This window comes from Furipterus horrens, unplaced genomic scaffold (genome assembly GCF_987537825.1).
Source record: "Furipterus horrens unplaced genomic scaffold, mFurHor1.1.pri manual_scaffold_7, whole genome shotgun sequence".
NCBI classification, from domain to species: domain Eukaryota; kingdom Metazoa; phylum Chordata; class Mammalia; order Chiroptera; family Furipteridae; genus Furipterus; species Furipterus horrens.
Window position 1 is genome coordinate 92,167,192 of NW_028327177.1, and position 24,223 is coordinate 92,191,414.

At 40.6% G+C, this 24,223-nt stretch overlaps 1 protein-coding gene across 1 annotated transcript in view; it reads left to right on the forward strand.

Annotated features, from left to right (window-relative positions):
* CFAP20DC (CFAP20 domain containing) overlaps positions 1–24,223 on the forward strand; it is a 254,456-nt gene that overhangs the window by 139,096 nt on the left and 91,137 nt on the right. Inside the window, exons 8-9 of the mRNA XM_090282941.1 lie at positions 23,067–23,203; positions 23,827–23,989. Coding sequence (XP_090139067.1) covers positions 23,067–23,203; positions 23,827–23,989 — 300 coding nt within the window. The remainder of the gene's footprint in view (positions 1–23,066; positions 23,204–23,826; positions 23,990–24,223) is intronic.

Consider the following 24,223-nt stretch of genomic DNA (forward strand, 5'->3'; position numbering starts at 1 on the left):
TGGGTCACGTTTCGATCTTACTGGAAGATTCACCACAGAATGAAATGAGTAAGAGTTTTAGATAACCAAATACTATATCCGTATCTAATAGGCTGTGATAGTTTTCAGCAACAGAAATACTTAAGCCGTAAAGCCTATCAGATAACTCTCTGTGATTGTAAATGCTATTTGTCTTCTCTGTGTTTTAATTTTTCTTTTTTAATCCTCACCCGAGGACATTTTTTCATTGCTCTTAGAGAGAAAGGAAGGGAGGGGGAGAGAGAAACATTGTTTGGTTGCCTTCATAAGCACCCGTATCAGGGACCTGCAATCTAGGTATGTGCCCTGACCAGAGATAGAACCACCAACCTTTCGGTCTATGAGATGATGCTCCAAACAACTGAGCCACGCCAACCAGGGCTGTATTTCAACGTTCTAAGAATTAATTATGTCCTTGAAAGAAAATGTAAGTCTATAATCAGATATTTTTAGTGTCTTTTTTTTATTTAAAGTTCAAGGACATATGATGCCTAAAATTAAAGAGGAATTTGAATAAATATTAATTACATCATTAATCCAGTATTATAATTAAACAAACTTTTTCTTAGGCCATATTTTATCCCAACTTGTAAAAAAGGATATTAGTTTATATTTTGCAAATTTTATAAATGGGCTCTCAAAACATAATAGTTAACTTGAGTCATATATACAGAAAAAAAATCATCTAAGAGCATATTTCTTCTGCCTCATGACTCCCAATTATATTTATATTCATTTATAACCATAGAGTTTATGATTGTTTCTCTTAAGTAAACCTCATTGCACATGTATGGCAGCTAAGATTACGTGAACATATGTTGAGCTTGTGGTTCTCTTCCTATAAATAATTTTCAATTGCTAATTTTAACATGTGTGGGCTTTGAAATTTACTATAGGTGAATATTATAATAATTATTATTTTCTGTGTAACAGATTTTATCTGAAAGGTGTAGCTAATGAATAGTGCCCAAGGACAGACTTTTTAATCATGGAAAAGCCAGGAGATATTTCTTAATTTGAATTATGTGTTTTTGTGTCTTTCTGAAAAACATGGAGTCCCCTTGGTCAGATTTGAATTGCATGAGACTGTGTGTTTTTGTAATTAACTGTACGGTACTCATGTAAATTGTATTTCATTATAAATGTACATATTGAGAGATCCAATGAAACTGTTACAGGAAGAAGTAGGTATTTCCTGTGTATGCTTTCTAGTATGTTTACCCAAGCTAAAAAGGAAACATTGAAACTTCTGTTTTAGAAGTTCATAGAACTTGAACAAGAGGATATAATAAAATTAATAAAGTAATTGTGTTTCCATAAAGCCAGCGTTACCACACATTGTACTGTTCACTTGGTCAATTCCATTCCTGGTGTACATTAGCTAATGAATGTTAGTCTGCAGATGACTGTGAGATCTAATTATCTTATTTTCATTAATGGGACCCTAGTTTAATTGAACCAGAGAATCAAGTCTGGTTATTGAAGTTGATCATTCAGCTACTAATGACAGGATGTAATGGTCCACTAGGCACAAATCAAAACCAGTAATTTACTTAAAAATTAGGAGGCAGTTCTCTCAAGAACCCTTCTTTCCACAGCAGCAGTCTCATTGTATTTTTACTCCTTTTTAAATAAGAAGAAACTGACATTCCTATCTCCTAGCAGAATTGCAGATGAGTAAATTAATGCATCTAGCAAAACCATGAAATAATCATCTAATTGTAGTTGGCACTGGTGAGATCCTTATTAAAGTTTCTTCTTAGGTTCCACATAGTGAAAGCAAAATTCAAGTAAAGCAACAAAATCTGCTGTAAAGTAGAACCTAAAAGAAAAAGGAGAAAGATTCTAACTTCAGGAAAAACAAGGCAATCTTTTAATTTCTTCTTTTCTAAACTCAGACTTTGTTAAACCTCGGTTTAGGATTATTAACTAAAGAGATGCCACAGTTTCTAGTTGCAATGGCTGATAATGATTCAGAGTAAACTCAGCCATCTTTTACACTTGAGATATATATCTTTCCCTGACTTTAGTAAAAATGAGGCATAATTGATCACATTTCATTTAAAAATTTTTTAATGTGAAAGGAATTTAGTATGGATATTGATCCAGTATCTGTTATAGCACAGATGTCACAAATCATTTATACGGTGAACTTTAAGTTTTCTGTGGTATTTCTGCAAAATGTTGAAAACAATCTTTGCTATATAAAACATAACATTAAATATGAGAAACACATTTAACCAGTTTGATAATTGTGCTAATTTTGCAGGATCGACTCATTCCGACCTCTATATTTCTCCTTTAGATGTCTATTACAGCATTGCTTATAATAACAGAAACCTAGAGACAAACTATTTGTGCATAATAGGGAACTGATTAAATATCCACACAATAAGATACTGTGTATGCAGTTATATCGATAACCTGATCTTCCTGTGATGGTCTGGAAAGTCCTAAGCCATGTCAGTCAGTAAAAAATGGAACCTGAGAATGCTGTTTCTGTATGACCCCAATGATAGTTCCTTAGGGTTGCTGATATACGCATACATTTTTAAAGGAAATTACCTTTAGGAACAGAGGCTAGTAGAGGCAAGGAAGGAAGATAAAACTTATTTCTCATATCATATCTTTATTAGAGAATTTTAATTTTTTAAATATATTCATGATATTATGTCAACAGATGTATTATGTTACAACAATTATGAGACATTTCTAGTTTCTTCTGTATACTTTTCTGTTTTTGAAAAACAAATAATTGCTATAAAATTAAAATATATTTCTCTATTTACTATCTATTTGCATTTAAAATATATCATGGGAAAGAAACCTAGAATTATTGGCAAAATAAGTTCTTTTAAGTATATAGTTAAATATTAAACTCGTATATGGTATAATAAGGAAATGTACTATATCAGTATGAATTATGCTGACATATATTTTCACTGATAGTGAACATGGGACTATAATCATCAGTGAGCTCCAGTAACTCCCAAGACTCTCTGTAATATCACCCTATTTTTCTTTTCATCATAGTACCTATCATTACCTGATGTGTTCTTGTTTGTTTGCTTATCGATGTCTCCCATTCTGGAATTTGAACTGAAAAACAACAGAGTCCTATTTATTGTTGTATCCGTAGCATCTAGCTCAATGCTTTACATATATTGGGAGTTCAGTAAGTATTTGTTGATTAAGTGATTGAACGACTGAATAAAATGCTAGCCAAATAATTTGAGCAGGTAAGTATATTAAGCAACAAATCATCATCGTCGTCATTGTCTTCATCATCATAGTTAACATTTTTTGAGTTCTTATTGTGCTCCAAGCACTAAACTCTTTACATAGTATAATAGTTAAGGTTATATATGTATATACATACACATTATTACACATATATTTATGAAATTTTCCTTTACTCCACCTGTTTGTTCTCTCCATGCCCTGGATGGATTTGCCCATCCACACTGGACAGGGCAATCTGCTTTATTCAGTCTGCTGATTCAAATGTTAATTTCATCCAAAAAAAAAATGCTCACAGTCACACTCATAATGTTTCATCGGGCACCCTATGGCCCAGCCAACTTGACATGTAAAATTAACCATCTCACATAGTGTATCCCATTTAATCCTCTTGTACATCTTTTTGTGTAGTGATCATCACCATCACCATTTTGTAGATGAGGAAACTGAGGCTAACAGAGATAATCCAGTGAGTAGCAGAGCTTGGATGCCTTGGCAGTCTGGTTTCAGGGAGGCATCCTTAACTACTGCCACCCATTTTGATGCAATTTCTCACTACTACTTTTCAGGATTATCTTCTGGGCAGCCTTCTTGTGTTACAGGAAACTTCAATTTCCAAGTCCAAGTGATGCAAGCTATCTACGAAAGCCTGTGTTATATATAAGATGTACTCTTTGCTCAGAATGGGAAGTTTTCTTGAGATGTCAAAATCATGTCCCTAAAAATGCTACTTTAGTCATTAAAAATTAATTAAAAATCTAGGCTAATTATAACTTTTTAATAAGTTAAGGCTTTGTGAAGAATAGTAATATATTATACTTTATTACTATTTTTACCACTTAACTCCTTATATCCCCTTACCCCAGCAATCACCAATACTTTTTATCTTATTGGCATGTACGAACTTAACACACAAATCATGTTTTTACATTGTCTAAGGTTCTACTCAAGTTCAGAAGAGAAAGAAATATTTTAATTTTACTTTTTAATATTTTATTGCCTTTCAAAATGTCATAAACTTTTTGTTAATGAGATAAGGCTAAGTATTGGTTTTAATTATTTGCAAAAGTTAGAAAATGATTTTACTCACCTAAGTCCTTTCCTGCATTAGTCATTTGCCTACACACTTTTCTTTTTAGCATGCATTCAGGGTTTACAGAATGACAGTCCTCCAACTGGTCTTAAAAAGCTTTTTAATTAAAATACTTTGCATAGGACATACACTCTCAAATTAGCCACAGTTAACCCCACATTCCACATGTGCCTGCTTGTTGCATATGTGTTACCCACCTGGCATTGAAACGACTTGGTTTGTCCCTCTGCCCCACTCCACACTTCCTTTTCTATGAAAGAGATCTTACAATATTTTGTTCTATACTTGATTTTTCATAAGCCCCATTAGTCTTTATCACATTAATTATCACATTTATGAAGTTCTCATATTTATATAATAATTAATAGTACTTTTCAGATAGCAAAATAAAAGTTTTTCACTAAACTGCCCAGAAAATAAATAGTGGCTATTGGAAGAAACCCCTGTGTTGCCCTCCTGGGCCGCCAGTGGCAGCATCCCGTGTACGGAAATGAAGGCATTAGAAGGCCTTGGGACATGGGTTCTGAGTGCCTGCTGTGTGTGGACAGATATATAAACTTTGTGAGTCTCAGTTTGTTCAGCTGAGGAGATGAGATAATATCACACAATGTGATTGGAAATTGCATAGAGATCACACACACATCATCATATCCATCATCCTTTAAGTCTCAAATTGAATATCATTTCCCTCACCCCAAAGACAAGATAACAATATTCTGTTAAACACACTTATAACCCTTTGAACTTTTCTTTCATAGCTCTTATCACAGTTATAATCATGTTGTTATTTATGAATTACTTGCTTTAATAGCTGTCTCCCCCATGAGAATGTGGGCCCCTTGAAGTAGGTAACATGCCCACCTTATTCCCTGTCTTACTCAGTGCCTAGAGCAGTGGCTGCTCAGACTGGGTGCCCAGTCACTACCGAAAGAACAAATTGTGAATCAGCTTCGCAAATTACTAAATGCTATTCAAGATGGAAGATATTAATAACATATTTACTAAGCATTTACTTCCTACTAAGGATAGTATTTAGTATATTATATGCATGTTTCATATAATCTAACAAAAACATATGACTTCAGTACTATTATTATCCCAATCTTAAGACTGAAGATGATGAGGTTTAGAAAGGTTAAGTACCTTGTCTAAAATAATATTGCTTTACTAGATAAGCCTTTTATTTGTAATTTTCACATTCTTTGTAACAATGCACATATAGTAAAATAAAAATTAATCTAATTCAAAGTCTGAATTCTGGTAGAAATTTAACTCTGATTTGATTATTAGTTAATAGATGTAAGTCTTGAACATGACCCCTCAATGATTACAATTGAAAATTCAGCAGGTCTTTTTGGTTAACCTTTGAAACCCTGCAAAATGAAATGACTATAATAATTACAACATTGTTTCTTGAGACAAAAATGAATGTTTATTTTTCTAAAGGACAATTAGAGAGTAGACCCTCAGGTTTTATAATCTAACTACATAGGCATGTACCCCTCAGTAAAATAGCAAAATAATTAATGGTAACATCTCTGACCTACACCAAGTTCATTTTGCACAAACTCAAGAAAATGAAATGCCTAGAGCAGGACTTTAATTTAATCTTGATTTTAACCTTATGTTATGCATATTGATGTCAGCTCTTAAAAGAGTTCCTTTTATAATTCAAAAGGCTTGCATTTCTGCTTGTGTGTGTGTGTGTTTTAAGATTTCTCTCATTATAGAAACTTTGTCCCTTCTACTTTTTATCTTAGGAACCGAAGTATCTAAATTACTTTTCCTTGTAGATTTCAATTAGGACTCTATCATAGTAAATACATAGTATAATACATGTTTATAGAGGTAATTATGACCGTTAATATGATTATAAAGAAAGAATTGTTAAAGTGAAACAGGCTTTAAGAATGTATGTGTATTAATTGTACTAACTTTATAAAGGTCTGTTTGTTAAAGAGACACTAAATAGTGGAGAATTGGTATACCTTGTTTTGTGGGAAAAAAGTACTAAAATTTGTAAAGTTAAAAAATAAATTTAAATTTAAATACACAGTGGTATATTACTCTTTAAAGAAATCCTATAGTACATGCTCTTATAAAAAATACAGAAACATAATTTTTTGTGGTTAAGGGTTTAGGTATGTCTTTTATATTCACTGGGTAACTACTGCTAAGCAAGAAATTCCTCTAAGAAATTCAAGGTACTTAGGAATTTTAATTTTTTAAATAGCTATGAACTAGTTGATATGTTTATTTTTTTGGCATTATAGCTGGAACTATGTCAGTATGATCTTTTTTATTTTATTGAGGTATAATTTACATAAAAATTATATGTTAACTTCAGGTCACAGCATAATGATTTAATATTTGTATGTATTGTGAAATGATCACCACAATAACTCTAGCTAACACAGTTACAAAAAATTTTTTCTTGTAATGAGGACTTTTAAGATCTACTCTCTTAACAACTTTCAAATATACAATACAGTATTAACTATAGTCACCATACTGTATTTTACATCTCATGGCTAACTTATTTTACACTTGAGTTTGTATCTTTTTCAGTATGATTTTTTCAATACTCCCTCCTCCCCCAAATCCTCTTTTTAATCTTGGATACTGTCTACAATTTGGGTGAGATTTATTCCATGTCTGCCACATGCTATGCTGGGTTAGCAGATAAGGGTACATACAGTACCCAAAAATGGTCTTTCTACTCAAAGGAACTTAAATTAACCAGGGGAACCTGCATATAAATAAAGAATATGAAAAACATCAAGGAAATTGCCACTATAAAATGTTCAAACAGAAAGCTATAACCATACCCTCATGGTTCCCATCACTAGAAGTAAAAAAAAAAACTCTTATTCTGTTACTGAAAATCCCCATCTAGGCCTGTGCCATATTCCATACAGTCCTTCACTACCCTCAGTGGCTACTTCTTTCTGGGAAATCTACATTTGAGAACAAAATCAATAGTCCAGGATTTATTCTACTGGTCACAAAAGGTACAAATGATGAGTCTGTAATAGAGTTTTCCAATTGACCTGGAATCTCTGTATCATTTCTTCATATTATTGATCCTGAGAGACTAACAGATTCTGGCTTTTCAAACTGGGTGGATTTTGGTACCATTTATTACCCCAGGTTTTCAGTTTGAGATGTCTTTGAGACATCTGAGAAGTCCACTGGCTACAGGAGTGAAGCTCAGAAGAGAGCACTAGGCTAGAGATAGAAAATAGGGAGTTATCTGAAATCTGAACCTGCCTTACAATATCCAGAATAGCTTTCCAGACTTCTGCTTGAACACCTTCAAAGTGACAGAAAATTCCCTGCCTAAATTCTACTCATTAGTTCTGATTCTGCCATTTGGACAAATGAAATCTGTCTTCTACTTAATAGGGCTTTAGAATTTGAAGAAAACTGGAATACTGTATCTCCTCACCACTTAGCCATCCACCTGAGATCTTCTGTCCAGCAAAAAAATCTCTCTGATCAATTCAGCAATCTAGCCCTTGCCCATCTCTTCAACTTCATCTATTACAAACACAAAAACTGACCCTAAAAACACCCATATATCCACACATATTACTTCCACTCAGATCTAAAGATTTGGAGCTTCCCGAATATGGTATGTTTTCACAAACTTTTATGCCTTTTCTCATGCTATTGTGTGAAAAAGTGTTTTTTAATTCCACCACATGTAAAATTGCAGCTCCACAGCAGAGGCTAATGAGACCGGCTAGCTAACAATAGGAACATTTTTAAGGGAGTGTGTCAGACAGAAAATGGCCAGTAGCTCTTAAATATCCAAGACTGTGGGACAAATGTGGATTCACTCAGGGCCAACATCATAATTGTAAGAATGAAGTCACTAAGAAGGCCTTCAAGACACAACAAGCAGGAAAAAAGAAGTCTATTGGGGAAATTAGCGAGCTGGGACGGTGGATCTGACTCTGGACTCCTAGGGAAGGAGGGAGTTACTTTATAGGGGGAAGAAAAAATGAACTATTGAATTTAGTTTGGTTATCTCGCAGCTGCAAGTCCGATGGGCTGAGCAAGGCCAAATGCGGTTCAGTTTGACACACCCTACTATTTCGGGAAACTCCGGGCCTAAAACATCGCTATCTCCCAAGCAGCTGCGGGGGGAGTTGGGGGGGTTGGGAGGGGTTGAAGGGGGCATGGAAACCGAGACTGTCATTCTAGCCTTTTTGTTTTAATAAAAGGAGGCAAGGGGTAGGGTGTGCTTTCTGGGGATGGCAGAGACCGATTGGGAGTGGGGTCATCAAATCTCTCTTCTATAACGACTTCCTGCTGAGTTAGGGTGATGGGAGGGGGTTGACTGCCAGCTCGGGGGTCGTCTCTTGCCATGGGTTGATATCTGAAAGATCTTAATAAGAGTATATTATGGACAGTAGAGGCTGTCATGGATTGAACCGTTTTTTTTTTTTTAATGTGTTTTATTGATTATAATGTTACATTTGTCCCAATTTCCCTTCCCTCTTCTCCCCTCCACTCGGTGGGCTCCCTCCCTCCCGTCGACCCCCCTTTTAGACCATGTCCATTAGTTGTGCATATAGTTCTTCTCAACCTCTCTCTATTCCATTCCCTCCTACCATGATCCTTAATTCCTATATCATCTCCCTCCCTCTCCCCCTTCCCCCTCCCTGCTGACCTCCCCCCAATATGTTCCCCATACCTATAGTTCTTTTTCCACTCTCGTTGCCTGTTTAGTTTGCCTTTGTTTCAATTCTCTAGCTTCTGTTGTTGTTTCTTGTGATGCAGTTTTCATTTTAGATTTCATAGTTTTGATCCTCCTTTTTCTAAACCAGTCCCTTTAACATCTCATATAACAGTGGTTTGGATCTAATGAACTCTTTCAGTTTTGTTTTGTCCTGGAAACACTTTCTCTGCCCTTCTATTCTGAATGACAATTCCGCTGGATAGAGTATTCGTGGTTGTAGGTTTTTGCTTTTCATTACTTTGAATATTTCTTGCCAGTCCCTTCTTGCCTGCAGGGTCACCCTTGAGAAGTCAGCCGATAGTCTAATTGGGACCGCTTTGTACATGATTCTTTTCTTCTCTCTTGCTGCTTTTAAGATTCTCTCTTTATCTTTAACTTTTGACATTTTGATTATAATGTGTCTTGGTGTGGTTCTCCGTGGGTCCAGTTTTTTTGGAACTCTCTGTGCTTCCTGGACCTGTAAGTCTATTTCCTTCCCCAAGTTTGGGAAGTTCTGCTTTATTATATTTTCAATTAGTTTTTCAATTTCTAGTTCATCTTCTTCGCCCTCTGGCAAACCAATGATTCTTCTTTTTTTTTTTTTTTTAAGTATATTTTATTGATTATATTGTTACAATAGTTCCAATTTTTTCCCCTTTGCGCCCCTCCGCCCAGCACCCCCGTTCCCCGACAATCCCCTCCCCAAGTCCATGCCCATGGCTCACCATTTCATATATTCTTTTTTTTTTAAATAATTAATTAATTAGTTATATAAATTAACAATAAAAAATAACAATCCCTCCCTCTCAGACTTGAGACCCTTTACAATCTTATAAAGGACAATGGACGAAGGTCTCGAGCTCCTCTAGCTGCTTCAAGCTGGACATGGTCGTCGTCCTACCTACCCTTGGGTCAAGAAATCCCTAATAAGAGTGGGGGTGTGGAGGGGAGGGTGGCCTTCCCACAAGGGGAAGGATCGTGCAGACTCCAGGTTGGTTGGCTGTCCCCACACAACAGCATGCTTGATTTAACAGGCTGGCATACTTGTTGTATTCTGGGGGCAACAGGGTTAAAGGACATCATTCAATCCGTAACCACTAGATGACAAAAGACAGGTATTAATTTTTCAATGTCCCACATTAGGGAAAAAAAGGGTTTCTTTGGAGGAAGGTATGCCAGGTACATCTCACCTGTCCAAAACCCTTTTGCCCATTATACTTAGTTTGGACTGAGGGAAATATTTTAGGTATCCCCCCTCTCAGGCCCCTGGGCTCTTTCTGTCCAAGCCATTAGGATAGAAAAGAGAAACCAGTTTTAAAGTGAAGCCCACAGACCACCCCGTTCTTCACCAACCCAGCCACTTAGTTCAGCCAAACCATTGAGTCTCAGGAGGCAGCAATGCAGACAGGATTAAGTGAGGCTATACGTACAGACAATCACTCAGGTAATGAGATCGTAGGCTTATGCCCTTAGAAAACAGAAAACACATGTTAATTTATGTAACATAACCCACATACATGTCTCTAAATCGTAGGACTGTCTTATCGGAAAGACATTCAGTTGCAAGGTATTTGACATTCTTCTTGCCTGTAAATTAAACATCTTTGATAATGCCACAGACATAGTTTAACTTTCAAATGAAAACAAATTTTAAATGAAAAGAAACTTTAAAGACGGTTAGCTGCACTACTTTATAGTCTACCACTGGGCATTGTGATCTTCCTTGAATCTTGATTTTTCTCCCTAAGATTACCCTCCTTGTCATTAAAGGGACTGCATTAAGTTCATTTTTAATTTATCCTGTTCATTTGCATAAACACAACAAGAGCAGCAAATGATCACTTATGATCTTTAGTTCTGCTTTGCTGGAACTTACGCAAGGAACATTTAGGGTGACCCTCAGTCTGCCCTTCAGGGCACAGAAGCTGAGCCACATACCTGGCATTCAGTCTTGCCTGTAAACACCTGTCTTTTCCAGGTCCTTCTGGTTTTCCATTGTGCCTTAAGGTCCCTTCTAGCCATCTTTCAGGAAAACAACCTTCGTTCCTTCCCTGGAAAGATTGCTATGGACCGCTCATCTATCCAAGGTACCAGGCCTTTTATCTCGTGGATTTTTATTACCTTTGAAGGTCAGTCCCATTTGCTCAGGGCTTTTTGGTAACAACCAAAGCCCAAGCATGTCTCCTTTAGGCATGACATTCCAGTCAAAGTCTTAGTCAAAAAAATCGTTATTAACAACTGGTCTTATTGGTTTTATGCAAAGAAACTTAGGTCATTACTTACTTCTTTAGAATGCCAAATTCTGGAGGGATCATATAGGGAGAAAATATATACAGTGTGAAGGAAAATCCTTGTCCTTCTAATATTCACTGAACTTGCATTTCTATTCTTTATATTTTTAATTTTTCCCCCCACTAAAATTTTTTCTGTTTGTTTATTTTTCCATTACAGTTGTCTCACTTTTTTCCCCCTCTTGCTTCTCTGCACCCTGTCCCTCCCTTCTCCCACATTCAGTCCCCACCCAGTTGTCCATCTCCATGGGTCATTTATACATGTTCTTTGACTAGACCCTTTCCCTTCTTACCACTTCTCTTCCTCCCATCTCCCCCTTTGTTACTGTTAGTTTATTCCTCATGTACATACCTCTGGTTCAATTTTGCTCATTTGTTTGTGTTGTTCATTAGTTTCCTTTAATAGGTGATAGCATAAGGTAATTTTCTTTTGTTGCCTGGCTTATTTCGCTAAGCATAATTCTCTCTAGTTCCAATCATGCTGTTGCAAATGGTTGAAGTTCCTTCTTTCTTTCAGTACTTATTCATTGTCATTTTCCCCCTTTGTACTCGTGTTCCTCTCTGTCTCTCTCTGTTTCTTCATCTTCTTAAAGCAGACCCTTTAGCATCTCTTCCAATGCTGGTTTGGTGGAGATGTATTCTTTTAACCTTCTTTTGTCTTGGAAACTCCTTATTTCACCTTCCATTTTGAATGAGAGCCTTGCTGGGTAGAGTATTCTTGGTTGTAGGCCTTTCTTTTTCATTACTTGGAATATATTTTGCCATTCCCTTCTGGCTTTTAGTGTTTCTGCTGAGAAATCTGATGACAGCCTTATTGGAGCTCCCTTGTATGTTATTAGTTGTTTCTCTCTTGCTGCTCTTAGGATTCTCTCTTTGTCTTTGAATGTTGGCATTTTAATTATGATGTGTCTTGAAGTGGGCCTGTTGGGGTTCATCTTCATTGGGACCCTCTGTGCTTCCTGGACTTGCATAATTCTTTCTCTCTTCATGTTAGGGAAGTTTTCTGTCATTATTTTTTCAAAGAGGTTTTCTATTCCTTGCTCTTCTTCTTCTGCTTCTGGAATTCCTATGATACGGATATTATTATGTTTCATGTTGTCCTGCAGCTGTCTTAGAGCCTCTTCAGTCTTGTTCAGCCTTTTTTCATTTTGTTGCACTGTCTGTGAGTTTTTGTCTACATTGTCCTCCAACTCGGTGATCCGATTTTCTGCTTCCTCTAGCCTGTTTTTAATTCCTTCTATTGTGTTCTTCAATTCAGAGATCGTATTCTTCATTTCCTCCTGGCTCTTATTGATAGCTTCCATGTCCTTTTTGATGCTGGTATAATTCTCAGTAAGTCCCTTATAGTTCTTCTGGAGTTCACTGTAGTTTTTCTGGAGTTCTTTGTAGTTTCCGCTGAGCTCATTGAGCTTCTCCATAATACATGCTTTCAATTCCATATCTGATAGTTGGCTCCCCTCTATTTCATTTAGCACTCTTTCTGGGGACTCTACCTTTCCTTTCGATGGGGGGTTGTTTCTCTGTCTCCCCATTTTTGTGACTCCTATTGTTTGTTGGTACTTCTTAGAATGATCTGCACTTCCTGGATCTGCCCCTGGTGGCATCAGATCCTGTACCAGTCTGGGCCTAGGCAGCCTGTTGGAGACTTTCAGGGATCTATTGCCTTTGTCTGGCTTGTTGTTAATCTATTCTATCTGTGATTAGCAGTCAGGCTTAAGGACTGGGTGTGGCAGCTTAATTCCTGTAGGCAGGGCCTTTGCTTCCCCTCAGGCTGACGCCCCTTGGCCGGGAATTGTCTGCCTGCAGTGTGGGGATGAGTCAGCACTGGGACCCAGCCGGCCGCTTCCCCAGCTCTCCCCTCAAAGCCACCACACCAAACTCTCCCCAAGCATTTCCAGTCCTCTCTGTGTTCCCTCTGCTTGAACCCAGGGTAAGTGGGGGCCAAAATATTTTTGTATGTGATCCGCTTAAGAGCTCTTTTTCTCCAGCTGTTTCTCTCCGGCTAGCAAGAAACCCTGTGGCTTTTCGCTTTTCTCAGCTGGATACTATTTTACTTTCCACTCTGTTGCTGTAGGCTGGGAAGCCCAGTGTGGGTTTAGACTCTGCCCTTCTGAGGGGGAATCCCCAGCTCCTGAGCTGTTTCTCAGTCCCTTCAGCTGCCACCCGTGTGAGCCCAGCCAGCCCTTCCGCGTCTCCGCACTCCCTACCGGTCACGTTGTGATGTAGCGGCCTTTCCTGTCTCTCTGTGGTTATAAGACTTCTCTCCAGCTAGTGTTCGGTTGGTTATTCCAGATGATTTCTCCAAAATTACGTTGTAAATCCAGACTAGTTCTGAGAGGAAGTTAGTATAGCTTCCACTTACTCCTCCGCCATCTTGTTTCTCCCCCAATGGTTCTTATGTTGGGCCTTTTATAGCTGTCCCAAACGTTTCTGATCCTCTCATCATTTTCCTTGCTTCCCGTTTTTTCTCTCTGCACTGGTTGACTGTTTGTTCCTTCTCTGTGTTCTGGGTTGTTGATTTGAACTCTGGACTTTCTTTCCTCACCATCTGTCTTGTATGTGGTTTTGTTCCTTTCATTATGAGTGTTTTTCGATTCTTTCTCATCTTTTTCCAGATCTTTTGTTAATTCTGTAAGCCACCTGATAACAATGGCCCTGAACTGAGCCTCTGACAGGTTTCTTATTTGTTCATCTGTCAGATTCTTCATCTGCTGCCTGGTGAGCTGCGCCACCGGGATTTTTATAGTTGTCTGCCTCTTTTACAGATGTGTTTTGTTTTCTTGGGCCGGCTGTCGGGGGCAGTGCCTGTGTACTCATCACGACCCAGCAACCGGTGGCAATCCACAACCTTTTTCGCGGCGCTGTGGCCCTTTGTTGTCACAACCCAGCGACCGGCGCTGTTCCGCAACCTATTTCGCAGGGCTGTGGCACTTTGTGTGGGGGCGGGGGTCCAAGATGGATTCACACAGTTATTCCGCTAGTAGACTGGGATCCGTCCTCCCTCCCTTTGGGCCTCACTGTTCAAGACGATGTGGTGGCTGCTTTCCCCAGCATTGGGGTTGCAAGGTGCCGAGGTTTGGCTACAGCCAGGATTGCTCCCCCTGCCGCTGTCCCTGGTGCGACCGCAAACAGCACCACCCACTTTTGATCGTCCTACCTGCCCAAAGGGCGCCGCTGGTTTATAACTTCATACGTTGGGCTTCCGTGTAGTTTTATTTTCTGAAATTTCTAGTTATTTTTTGTTTTGAAGTAGTTGTATTCCTCTCTAGTTGTAGAGGGAGACCAAGCGTGTCTGTCTAAGCCTCCATCTTGGCCGGAAGTCATTGAACCGTTTTTTGAATAAAGTTAATTAGCAGTTTGAGGAAGCAAGGGCCAAAGGTGAGGAATAATAGAAGCTGTGGAGTTATGAGAGGCACTAGGATCACTTTGAAGGGAGAGGAGAAGTATGAGAGGAAGGTTCGGAACCAGGATTCTCCGTATGCCCATTCCCTAGCTTGGGCAATAATGTCAATGTGTTTTTTAAGTACTTGTAAATTTTTTTATTATTATTCCTATATTGTTAATGTAAAAACAGCAAGTTTCGTTTAGTATGGCACAGATTTTCCTGCTTCAGCTGTGAGGATGTATAGGGCCCTCCTGTTTTGGAGAACTACATCTGCTAGGCTGTTTAGGAATTTTTGCTGTTTTTCTAGAGCTTGGAGGGTGGCATTTCAAGTTTATGAAGGGATAAAGAGAGATATAGTATTGATTTTGTTTTTAATTGGGGTACTTTTATGAACCAGAAGAAGCTTTTATATATGAAGTGCCCTGTTTCCGATTGTTTAAGGATAGGGTTGCTGCATGCATGTCCGCCAAACTCAGACTACTGCCGTTCTCATTTGTGTCGGGGGCAGGACAAGAGGGAGGTCTCGAGGAAGGAGCTAACATTGGGGATTGCCTTGGAAGTGGCTATTTGCTGGGGGCTTAATATAGAGGTATCTAGTATTAGAGCGACTATTATGCAGATGTCAGCCTAGTAAGGAGGAATTAATAGGTATGCTTCCGTACCACACAGGAAGTGATATTTTGTCCCTTGAAGGGAAATAGCAGTGGTATGTTTTGCTTTGGTGATGGCAATGTAACTGGGGTGAGTTTTGTTTTTTATTGACTGGTATTAAACATTATGGAGGATTTTGTGAAGAAATGTTTGGCTGTATTGGTTAAATCAAAAATCTATCATCCCTGTAGGGGTAGTAGGAAAATCTGAAGTGTTGGTATGATTGTGAATTTGGGCTAATATGTAAGGGTGAATAGGAGCTCTTGGTCAGCCTTCATAGTGTATGAAGACTAGGTCTAGGGTGTGGTTGCAGAGAAGGGAAGGGTTGAATGAGTGAGGCTGAATGTAGGTATCATTGACATGCCTGAAGTGGATGCAGAGAGCAGCAGGACCTATAATATGGGGACGGTGGCTACTGGCTGGGCTGCTTCAGAGAGATCTGCCGAATGCTTGTAGTAGGGGGATGGGAGAAAGTGGGCAGTAAGGCTATATAAGGTGGTGAGATTGGGTTGGAAGGCGGTTACCTCAATGTCTAAGTGGTGGAAGGAGTGGAGGGCAGATCTAACAGTTGGTTTTGTTGGTTAAGCACGCTATTCGCTGTATTGTGGGGGCTAGAGGCTGTCGATATAGGGTAGCAAAGGTTAGAAGGGCGATAACTGTAATTGTGAGGGGAGTCAGCATGGTTACGGTGATTCAAGTAAGTCAGCGAGGGACAGAACTAGGATGAAAGTGTAAAAGTAAATTTCATCAGGGGTGTAGTCTCTGAGAATGCCCTGCAGCCAGGCATCCGAGATGCGTTCTAAAAACTGAGAGGTAGTCTGTGGGGGAGGGGGGCGCTTTTGTATAATAAAAGTTCTTGCGAGGTGAGATGAGTAAAGAGTCGGGCCTGTGGAAAGCTCATTTAGAGGAGGGTTGGGCTCGGGGGTGATTTTTACCGTCAGGTTTTCAGTGGGGATGCAGGAATACGTGAGTGGTGTTGCTTGTGTCCGTTCCCGGGTGGGGATGGGCTAGGTGATGGTGGGTTCAAGATCCAAGGTTAGAGGAGATTCAGGTACCTGAGGAGCAAGTTTGATAAGGGAGAAATGTAGCTAATATGGGATATATATTTTTAGCTGGGTTAGCATGTCAGTGTGATGTGTTGCTTGGGATAATAAAGCATGTAGTGGTCTTGTGCTTATGTGAAATTGGTTATGGAGTTTGATGAGGATATGTTGAGCATGATTATTGGGGAGAATTATTTTGTTATGCAGATGAAACCACCCTTTTTTTTTTTTTTTTTTTTGGTTGATCCAAGCTTAACTAGGGTGAGTCTTCCTTTCTCTGCATAAGTGGGTGCCTCGGTAGGCATTGTAAGGAGGATGGAAGAGGCATGGGCTTGTTTTTTTGCCTCAGTGTCTGCTTTGTGATTTCCCTGAGCTATGAGAGCTGTCCTGGTTTGATGTCCCTTGCAGTGGATAATCGCTGCTTTTGTCGGGACCTGAGCCACTTGAAAAAGTTTGAGGATGAGATGTTTCTTGATGATGGGAGTGTTTAGAGATGAGATATCCCCTTTTTTTGTAAATTGATATGTGTGAATGTATGATGTGATAGAGTCAGTGTATGTATTGACCTGACAATTTTTTGCAAGGGCCAAGGCCCGCATTAGGGCAATAAGTTTTGCCTGCTGGGAAGAGGTATGGGAGGGCAAATGTTCCAACTCAATGATGGAGGCAAGGGTAGTGATGGCATACTCTGCTCCCTTTGGGCTGGTCTTGTAGGAGCTTTTATCTATAAACCAGGATTCCATCTGGGGTAGAGGAGTGTCTTGTATGTTGGGGAAGGGGTGTACAAAGGGGGAGAGATGTTGAGTGCAGTTATGGGTATGGGTGTGAGAGTGGGGAAGGGAAGTAATGAGGCAAGGTTGAGGGGAGAGCTGATTTATATAGGGAGATTTGAGGATTTTTAAGCAGTTGGGCATGTAAGAACTGAATTCGGGATGGGGAGGCTGCAGCGATGGCCTGGTAGGTTAGTAGGCTGGAAATAGCATGAGAGGAGTGGACTGTTACCTGGGCAAAGGGAACTAACTTAAGGGTTTCTTGACTGAGAATTGCTGCTGCTGCTGCTGCTAAGGCACGGAGGCAGGCTGGCTACCCTAGGAAGGGGGAATTGATTGGTTTGGAAAAGTAGGCTATAACCCGTTGATCTGGTCCATATTGCTGTGCTAACAGCTTGAGAGCAAAGCCATCTTTTGTGTCAGTGTATAGGAGGGAAGGTTTATTTGGGTTTGGAAGGGTTAAGGCTGGGGCTTGACCAAGTGTTATTTTGAGTGTCATGAAATGTTTCAGGAGGGCTCGAGAGTTTTCTAGGCGTTCAGACAAGTCTCCAGCTGTTGCCTGATACAAAGGTTTGGCCAGGGATCTAAAATTAGATATCTTAAGTTCTGAAAAAATTGGCGAGGCCTAAAAATGATGGGAGTTTTTGTTTAGTATGGGGCAGGGGGAAGGTAGTTATTAGGTCCTATCCTTTTGGAGTTAGGTATTTATGAGTGGGGGTGATGGAGAGTCCGCGATATGTGATCTGAGTTTGAGAGAACTGGCCTTTGTTTCGCGACACGTGGTATCCCCAACTGGCAAGAAAGTTCAGGAGTTGGGCAGTATGGAGATGAGAAAGGTTTTCAGATGGACTACAGAGGAGGAGATTGTCTATGTACTGTAGGAAGATGCTTGGGGAAAGGTCAAGCTGCTGTAAGTCAGCTGCTAGGGCTTGACTGAAGAGGTGGGGACTATCTCGAAACCTTTGAGGCAGGACGGTCTACATCAGTTGTTGGGTTATTTTTGTGGTAGGGCCAGTCCAGGTGAAGGCAAAGAGGTCTTGGGAGGCCGAGGAGAGTGGGATAATGAAGAAGGCATCTTTGAGGTCCAGGACAGTAAAGTGGGTAGTTTGAGGTGGGATGCGCGACAAAAGGGAATAAGGGTTAGGGACAATGGGGTTGATAGAGATGGTGGCCTCATTGATTGCATGGAGATTTTGGACAAGACGTGAATCCTGCTGGGTGTTTTTACTGCTAGAATGGGGCAATTAGCGGGAGAGGCGGCAGGTCAAATCAGACCTGCTCCCAGCAGGCTGTCTATAATAGGCTTAAGACCGTTTAATGCTGAGGGGGATAATGGGTATTGAGGTTTGTTGGGGAAATGAGAGGCATCTTTTAGGATTACAGAGACCGGAGCATGATGAGAGGCGACAGAAGGATTGTTTGTGTCCCAGAAATCAGGATTGACCGCTGTTAGCCAGGATGGCAAGGGAGTGCTTGGGATCGTGTGAAGGTACTGCTCTAAAATTAGAAGAAGAATGAGAGGGGTGGGATTGTCTGATGAGGGCATGGAGTCAAAACAACCAAGAGATATAGATGCGTGCAGTTTGCTTAGAATATCGCAGAAGTGGGGTTGGGCAGTGGGGCGGTACTAGAAAGGAGTGGGTGAATGCCTGATGCCCAATGAGACAGGTTAGGAGAGGGGTACTTAGGGGTTGGGTCTCCTTGCCATCTATTCCTACAACAGATATGGCAGAGGGAGTTAGGAGCCCCAGAAATTCGGGCAGGACAGAATATGTAGCTCCCATATTGAGGATAAAGGAGACAAGCTTACCTGCAACCAATATGTTTACCCTGGGTTCTGCAGCCATGACGGTGAAAGGCGAGGCTCCTGAACCCGGACCCCATCAGGTGGTGGAAAGTCCAAGGAGGTCTGGTACTGAGAGGCTCATGTCTGAATCCACTGCCGGAGTAGGCAGTCTAGTCCCCTGGTTAGAGGCCATCAGACAGTCAACCTTCCAGTGACCTGTCTTTTGACAGAGAGGGCAGGGACCCGGAGGAGGTAAGTGGGGGTTTGGACAGAGCTTTGCCCAATGTTTCTCCTGATTGCACCTGAAACAGGGGCCTGGAGGCTGCCTGATGGTGGAGGTTTTGTCCTTAGGCTTATTTTGCCCCTTGGAGGAGTTCCCCAGGGCATTAGTCAGCAAAAGATAGTGCTTGTCTTTCCATTTCTGTCGCTTCTTTTTCCTGTCCTCTTGTTGCTTGTTGTATACTCTGAAGGTGACCTGAATAGGTTCACTTCGGGGGGGTCTCAGGGCTGCTGGCCTCTAACTTTTGGAGCTTTTTTTGAGTGTCTGGAGCTGATTGACTAATGAAGTGGGTGTGTAAAAAGAGATGTCCCTCAGGCAAAGTGGGGTCTAGATTGGTGTATTTTTGGATGGATTTTGTGAACCTTGTTAAGAAGGCAGCTGGATTTTACTAGGACCCCGGGTAATTTTGAGAGTTTTGTCATAGTTGACAGTTTTAAAGCCCTTTTGCGCATCCCACCATGGAGACACGTAAGGAAGTGGAACATGTATTTGCATGACACCATCTCTACTGGCAACCTCATGGAGGGGATAGAGACTAGAGGGGTGAGGCTAATCGGAGGCAGGGAGGGAGCTGGGGAAGGGGAGGTAGGGATGGGCCCGGAGGATCAGATATGGGGAGGAGAAGGTCCAGAGTCTTGGAGGGCTGGGGACTGTGAGGAGTCAGGTGACTAGGGTTCTGAAGTGGGTGAGGGGGCGTCCAGCACAGGGTTGTAGGGAGGTGGGTGATCAGCGGGATCGAAGGTGTCCAAGTGTAAGAGGCAAGGAAACTGGTGGCTCCCAAACCAGTAGAAAATAATTAACAGCAAAGGGAAAATGTAATTAGAGGTTTTTTTGAGTCAAGTTAACAATATTAGCATTAGAAAAGGGGCATTCTGTAGCTCAGCACAAATGCTTCTGAGAACAAAGGATATCCAAAATCCAAGGGGGCAGGGGGGACATTCATTACCAAACCCTGGAAAATGGGAAAATGGAGCCAGACAGCCCAGCAAACAAGACAGGGAAATTTTAAAGAAGAGCTGGAGACAGACCTATAACTAAATCACCCTTAATTAATTTAGTTAATTACATTATATTATAACTCCGGAGTACTCAGCATGGAAAAATGGAGAAAGAGGAGGAAGAGGGAGAAAGGGGGTGAAGGTTTACTCGCATTAGAATAAGAACAGCCAGCTTCTTCTTTCAGCATGCACCTTTGAATCGGCTTTTGGCTGCGTCCAAAGCTGCAGATCTGTGAATAAACAACTGCTTCAGTTACTGCTAAAATCCTGTGTCCTGGTGTTTTATTGTGAGTATTTTTTATACAAGGAAGAAGGAGAAGGGGTTAGAGGGGGTGCAGAAGGTCAAGAGGAAGGTGGCTTTTTCTAGACAAGGAGAATTTTGTGGGTAGTGAGCTGTTTACAGAGAGTGTTTGTTCCGAAGAGTCCAGAAAGCCTGAGCATAGGGAAGTTCTGACCACTTGCCCAACTGCCGGAGAAAGTTATCGAGGTCTGTGAGAACTCCGAAGTCAACTGTGCCATTTTCTGGCCACTGACTCTGGTTATTTAGGAGATATTGGGTCCACGTGACAGTGGACAGAAAGACAAGTTGACAGGCCTTAACTTCTCCATTTAGTTGGAGAGATCTGAGATTACGAACTAAACACCTAAGAGGGGTATCTTTGGGTGGGAGGGACTGGCCAATTCCCATGGTGACGGTTTGGGTTAATGTGAGTCCGAGAAGGAGGAGGAGGGCAAATCCAAGCCAATGTTCCTCACCAGAGAGTGGAGAGCCAAAGGCTGAGAGGAGAGGCGCTGATTCATTCCAGGGTGTCCCTAAGAGTCATCAGGCCCCCAAGAGTGGGTCCAGATTGACCCAAGGAGTCTGGTGACTCTGAAAGTGGTTCCAACTGAGTGCTCATATTTAGGGCTGGACTGCCTGGAATGGTCTCTGATAGACCAGGAAACAGAACCACTGGAGAAGATGAAGGCAAGGGCTCACCTGTGAATCCAAGGGCCAGTGTTGATTGGGAGTAAATGGAAGTCAGGGAAGGGGTTGGAGGAAAAGGGAGGCAGATGGGGTCAGCAAGCCAGAGGGAATGCTCAAGCCACCGACTCGTAGGGATCTGAGAGACTCTGGGTCCAAGGACTGGGGCCCGCTTGGGGCCCAAGTCCAACTCAGGAGTCCCGGTCGAGCCAGTGTCCCAATCCCGGGTTTCAGCATCATGATGTAAGAATGGAGTTGCTCAGAAGGCCATCAAGATGCAGCGAGCAGGAAAAAAGAAGTTTATTGGGGGAATTAGCGAGCTGGGAGGGAGCCGGGCCACGGTTGGCTCCAACTCCGGACTCCTAGGGAAGGAGGGGGTTATTTTATAGAGGGAAGAAAAAAGAAACTATTGAAAATTCAGTTTGGTTATCTCACAGCTGCAAGTCTGACAGACTGATCAATGTCAAATGTGGTTCGGTTTGACGCACCCTGCTATCGCGGGAAACTCCCCACCTAAAACATCGCTATCTCCCACGCAGCTGCAAGCGGCGTGGTGGGTGGAGCAGGGCATGGGAACCGAGGTTGTCAATGATATTCAAGTTGGTCACAGCAGAAGGTTTTCTAGGTTGTGGGCAGTGTTTTGAGTTAAGGGACATAACCCTCACCTGCTTTATCAGTCGGAGGAGGCTAACTATAGGCATAAAGAATCCCACCGTGCTGGTTTAATCAAGAGTTTCTTAGGCAGACTTCCTTAGGGCCATTCAGAGACCTGGGCTTCTTTCATCTAGTGACTCCTCTGAGGCCTTAAAGCCTTTCACTGAATCTTCTGCATCTTGTCGAGAGGTGAGGGAAGAGGGCACCGGGGATTATGCAGGAGGTTTTAGTTGCCAGGAAGTGGTTTATACTTCTCTCGTTCCATTAACCAGAACTCAGTCACATGGCCCATGTAACTGCAGGGAAGGCTCAGAAATGTAATTTAGCTGTGTTCCCAGAAGGAAAAAGCAACACACATGCCTTATCCTAAAGGCAATACTAGTTTATTCTCTTTCTCTCCCAAACCAATAATTCCCTGTTGCCTACCAAGTTTAGAACAGGCTCTTTGCAATGTGACCCTAGTCTGTCCTTCCAGCTAAACTAATAATTTCATTATTCCCCAAGCATACCCCACCCTTTTACTCTTCCATGCCTTTATTCAGGCACTTTCTCCTGCCTAGGGCACCCTACATTTCTTATTCTTGAAATCTTATCAGTCTTTCAAGGTCCTTTTAAGAGGTCACTTATGTTTCATCCCACTGGTCTGCCTTATGTTGTAGTTATGCTTACTTATACTATCACCTCCCTTCAGACTTCCTGAGGACAAGCAATGTGTCCTATCTATTTTGTCTCACTGACAAGTTCTAGGAAATGCCTAGGAGTACATTTGAAGAAAACTGGAATACTATATCTAGGAGTGCTCAAGCAAATATTTGTTCAACTGATCTGAATAATTTTGTTTAAATTATTTCCTAAAAGAGAAAATAAGATGTGCTAAAATGAATTTTTCATATTTCTTTTTTTTCTTTGAGGAAAAATATTTATAGTAGTAGTTCTCACATGATAGTGACCTTAAGTGATAGTGGAACTTGCTAAAATTACAGACTTCTGCCTACCCCATGGCCAAGATTCTAATTCTACAGATGTGATAAATCTGATATTGGGCCTGGGTATCTGCATTTTTATTAAGTGCCTCGAGGGAGGGGTATTCAGGTCATATGATACTTGGACATGATGTTACCATTACACCCATTAATGAACTATTATCACCTTCCTTTAAAAAAACAGATCAGTTTATTAACAGAGGAACAGGTAGTGTGAAGAACAGTAAAAGTCAAGATGTTTGTCATATCGCCTTTGGATCCAAAGTTCTTGGACCACCTCCACTCTCTGGCAGAAGAAATAACATGAGGATATCCACTGAGGTAGGAGCAAGGTTTGAAGAGTTTATCTACACAAAACTGGGAAGGGAAGGGTTTTTTCCAGTGAGGCAGGGGAGGGTGAGGGGAAGGAGGGCAGTGGTGAGACTATATGCCAAAGCAGAAGGCTTGAATACATTTTAATCAGAACGTCTGGTCTTCAAAAGACCTCAAAACTATTTCCTTTTCGTCATATCAACATAATTAACAATTTTGAGTCTTCCTTTCATTAAACATGTTCACAAAACTTAAAGGTAGATATATGTGAGCACATTTTGTGGTCTCCTTCAAGAAAGAGTTGGATCATCACCAGACACCTTACAATGAACAGATTCTCAAATGTTTCATTTTTATTTTTAATGTTGATTTTCAGTTCAGTTCCTACCTACTAAAGGTGGAGTGTAGCAAATAGGCACATTTTAATTTATGTGTCTGGGAGACTTGTCTTCTGTTCTATCTCACATTATTTTTCTCCTTTCTAATTTTCCACCAACATTTTAACCTTCTCGTTTCCTCTTTTTTCCTCACTCTGTTTTTGTCTAAATATTATTTCTTCTATGTAGATGCTACAGGAAAGAAATGCAGTTCCTGATTTTTTTAATGTGCAGGTTAATTCCTTTTCTTTACAGACAATAAGATCCGTTGGGTCCAAAAATAACCGATCATGCCAGCTGTCCGCAGTAGAGAAGTGTGTTAATAGTGCAAAAATGTCAACCTTGCTGGTCTCTGAGTCTGAGGAGCAAGGAGATAAAGAAAATATTCGCCAAATAAAACAGACTGTACCTATTCATGGTAAGAATAAATCATGCATAAAGATTGATAGCTAGTGAAAACAGTCAGAAATGTCCTTGTTAGGATAAATATAAAGTTATGTTCATGACTAGACCTTAAGCCCAGACAATTACTACTTAAAAAATGAAAAGTATCATAGATATTGAAATATGTTTAGAATTCTTATATATTTATATTATAATCTTCTGGAATCTATCATTCTATTCCATTTTTTCAAATTCCTGTAATACCCTG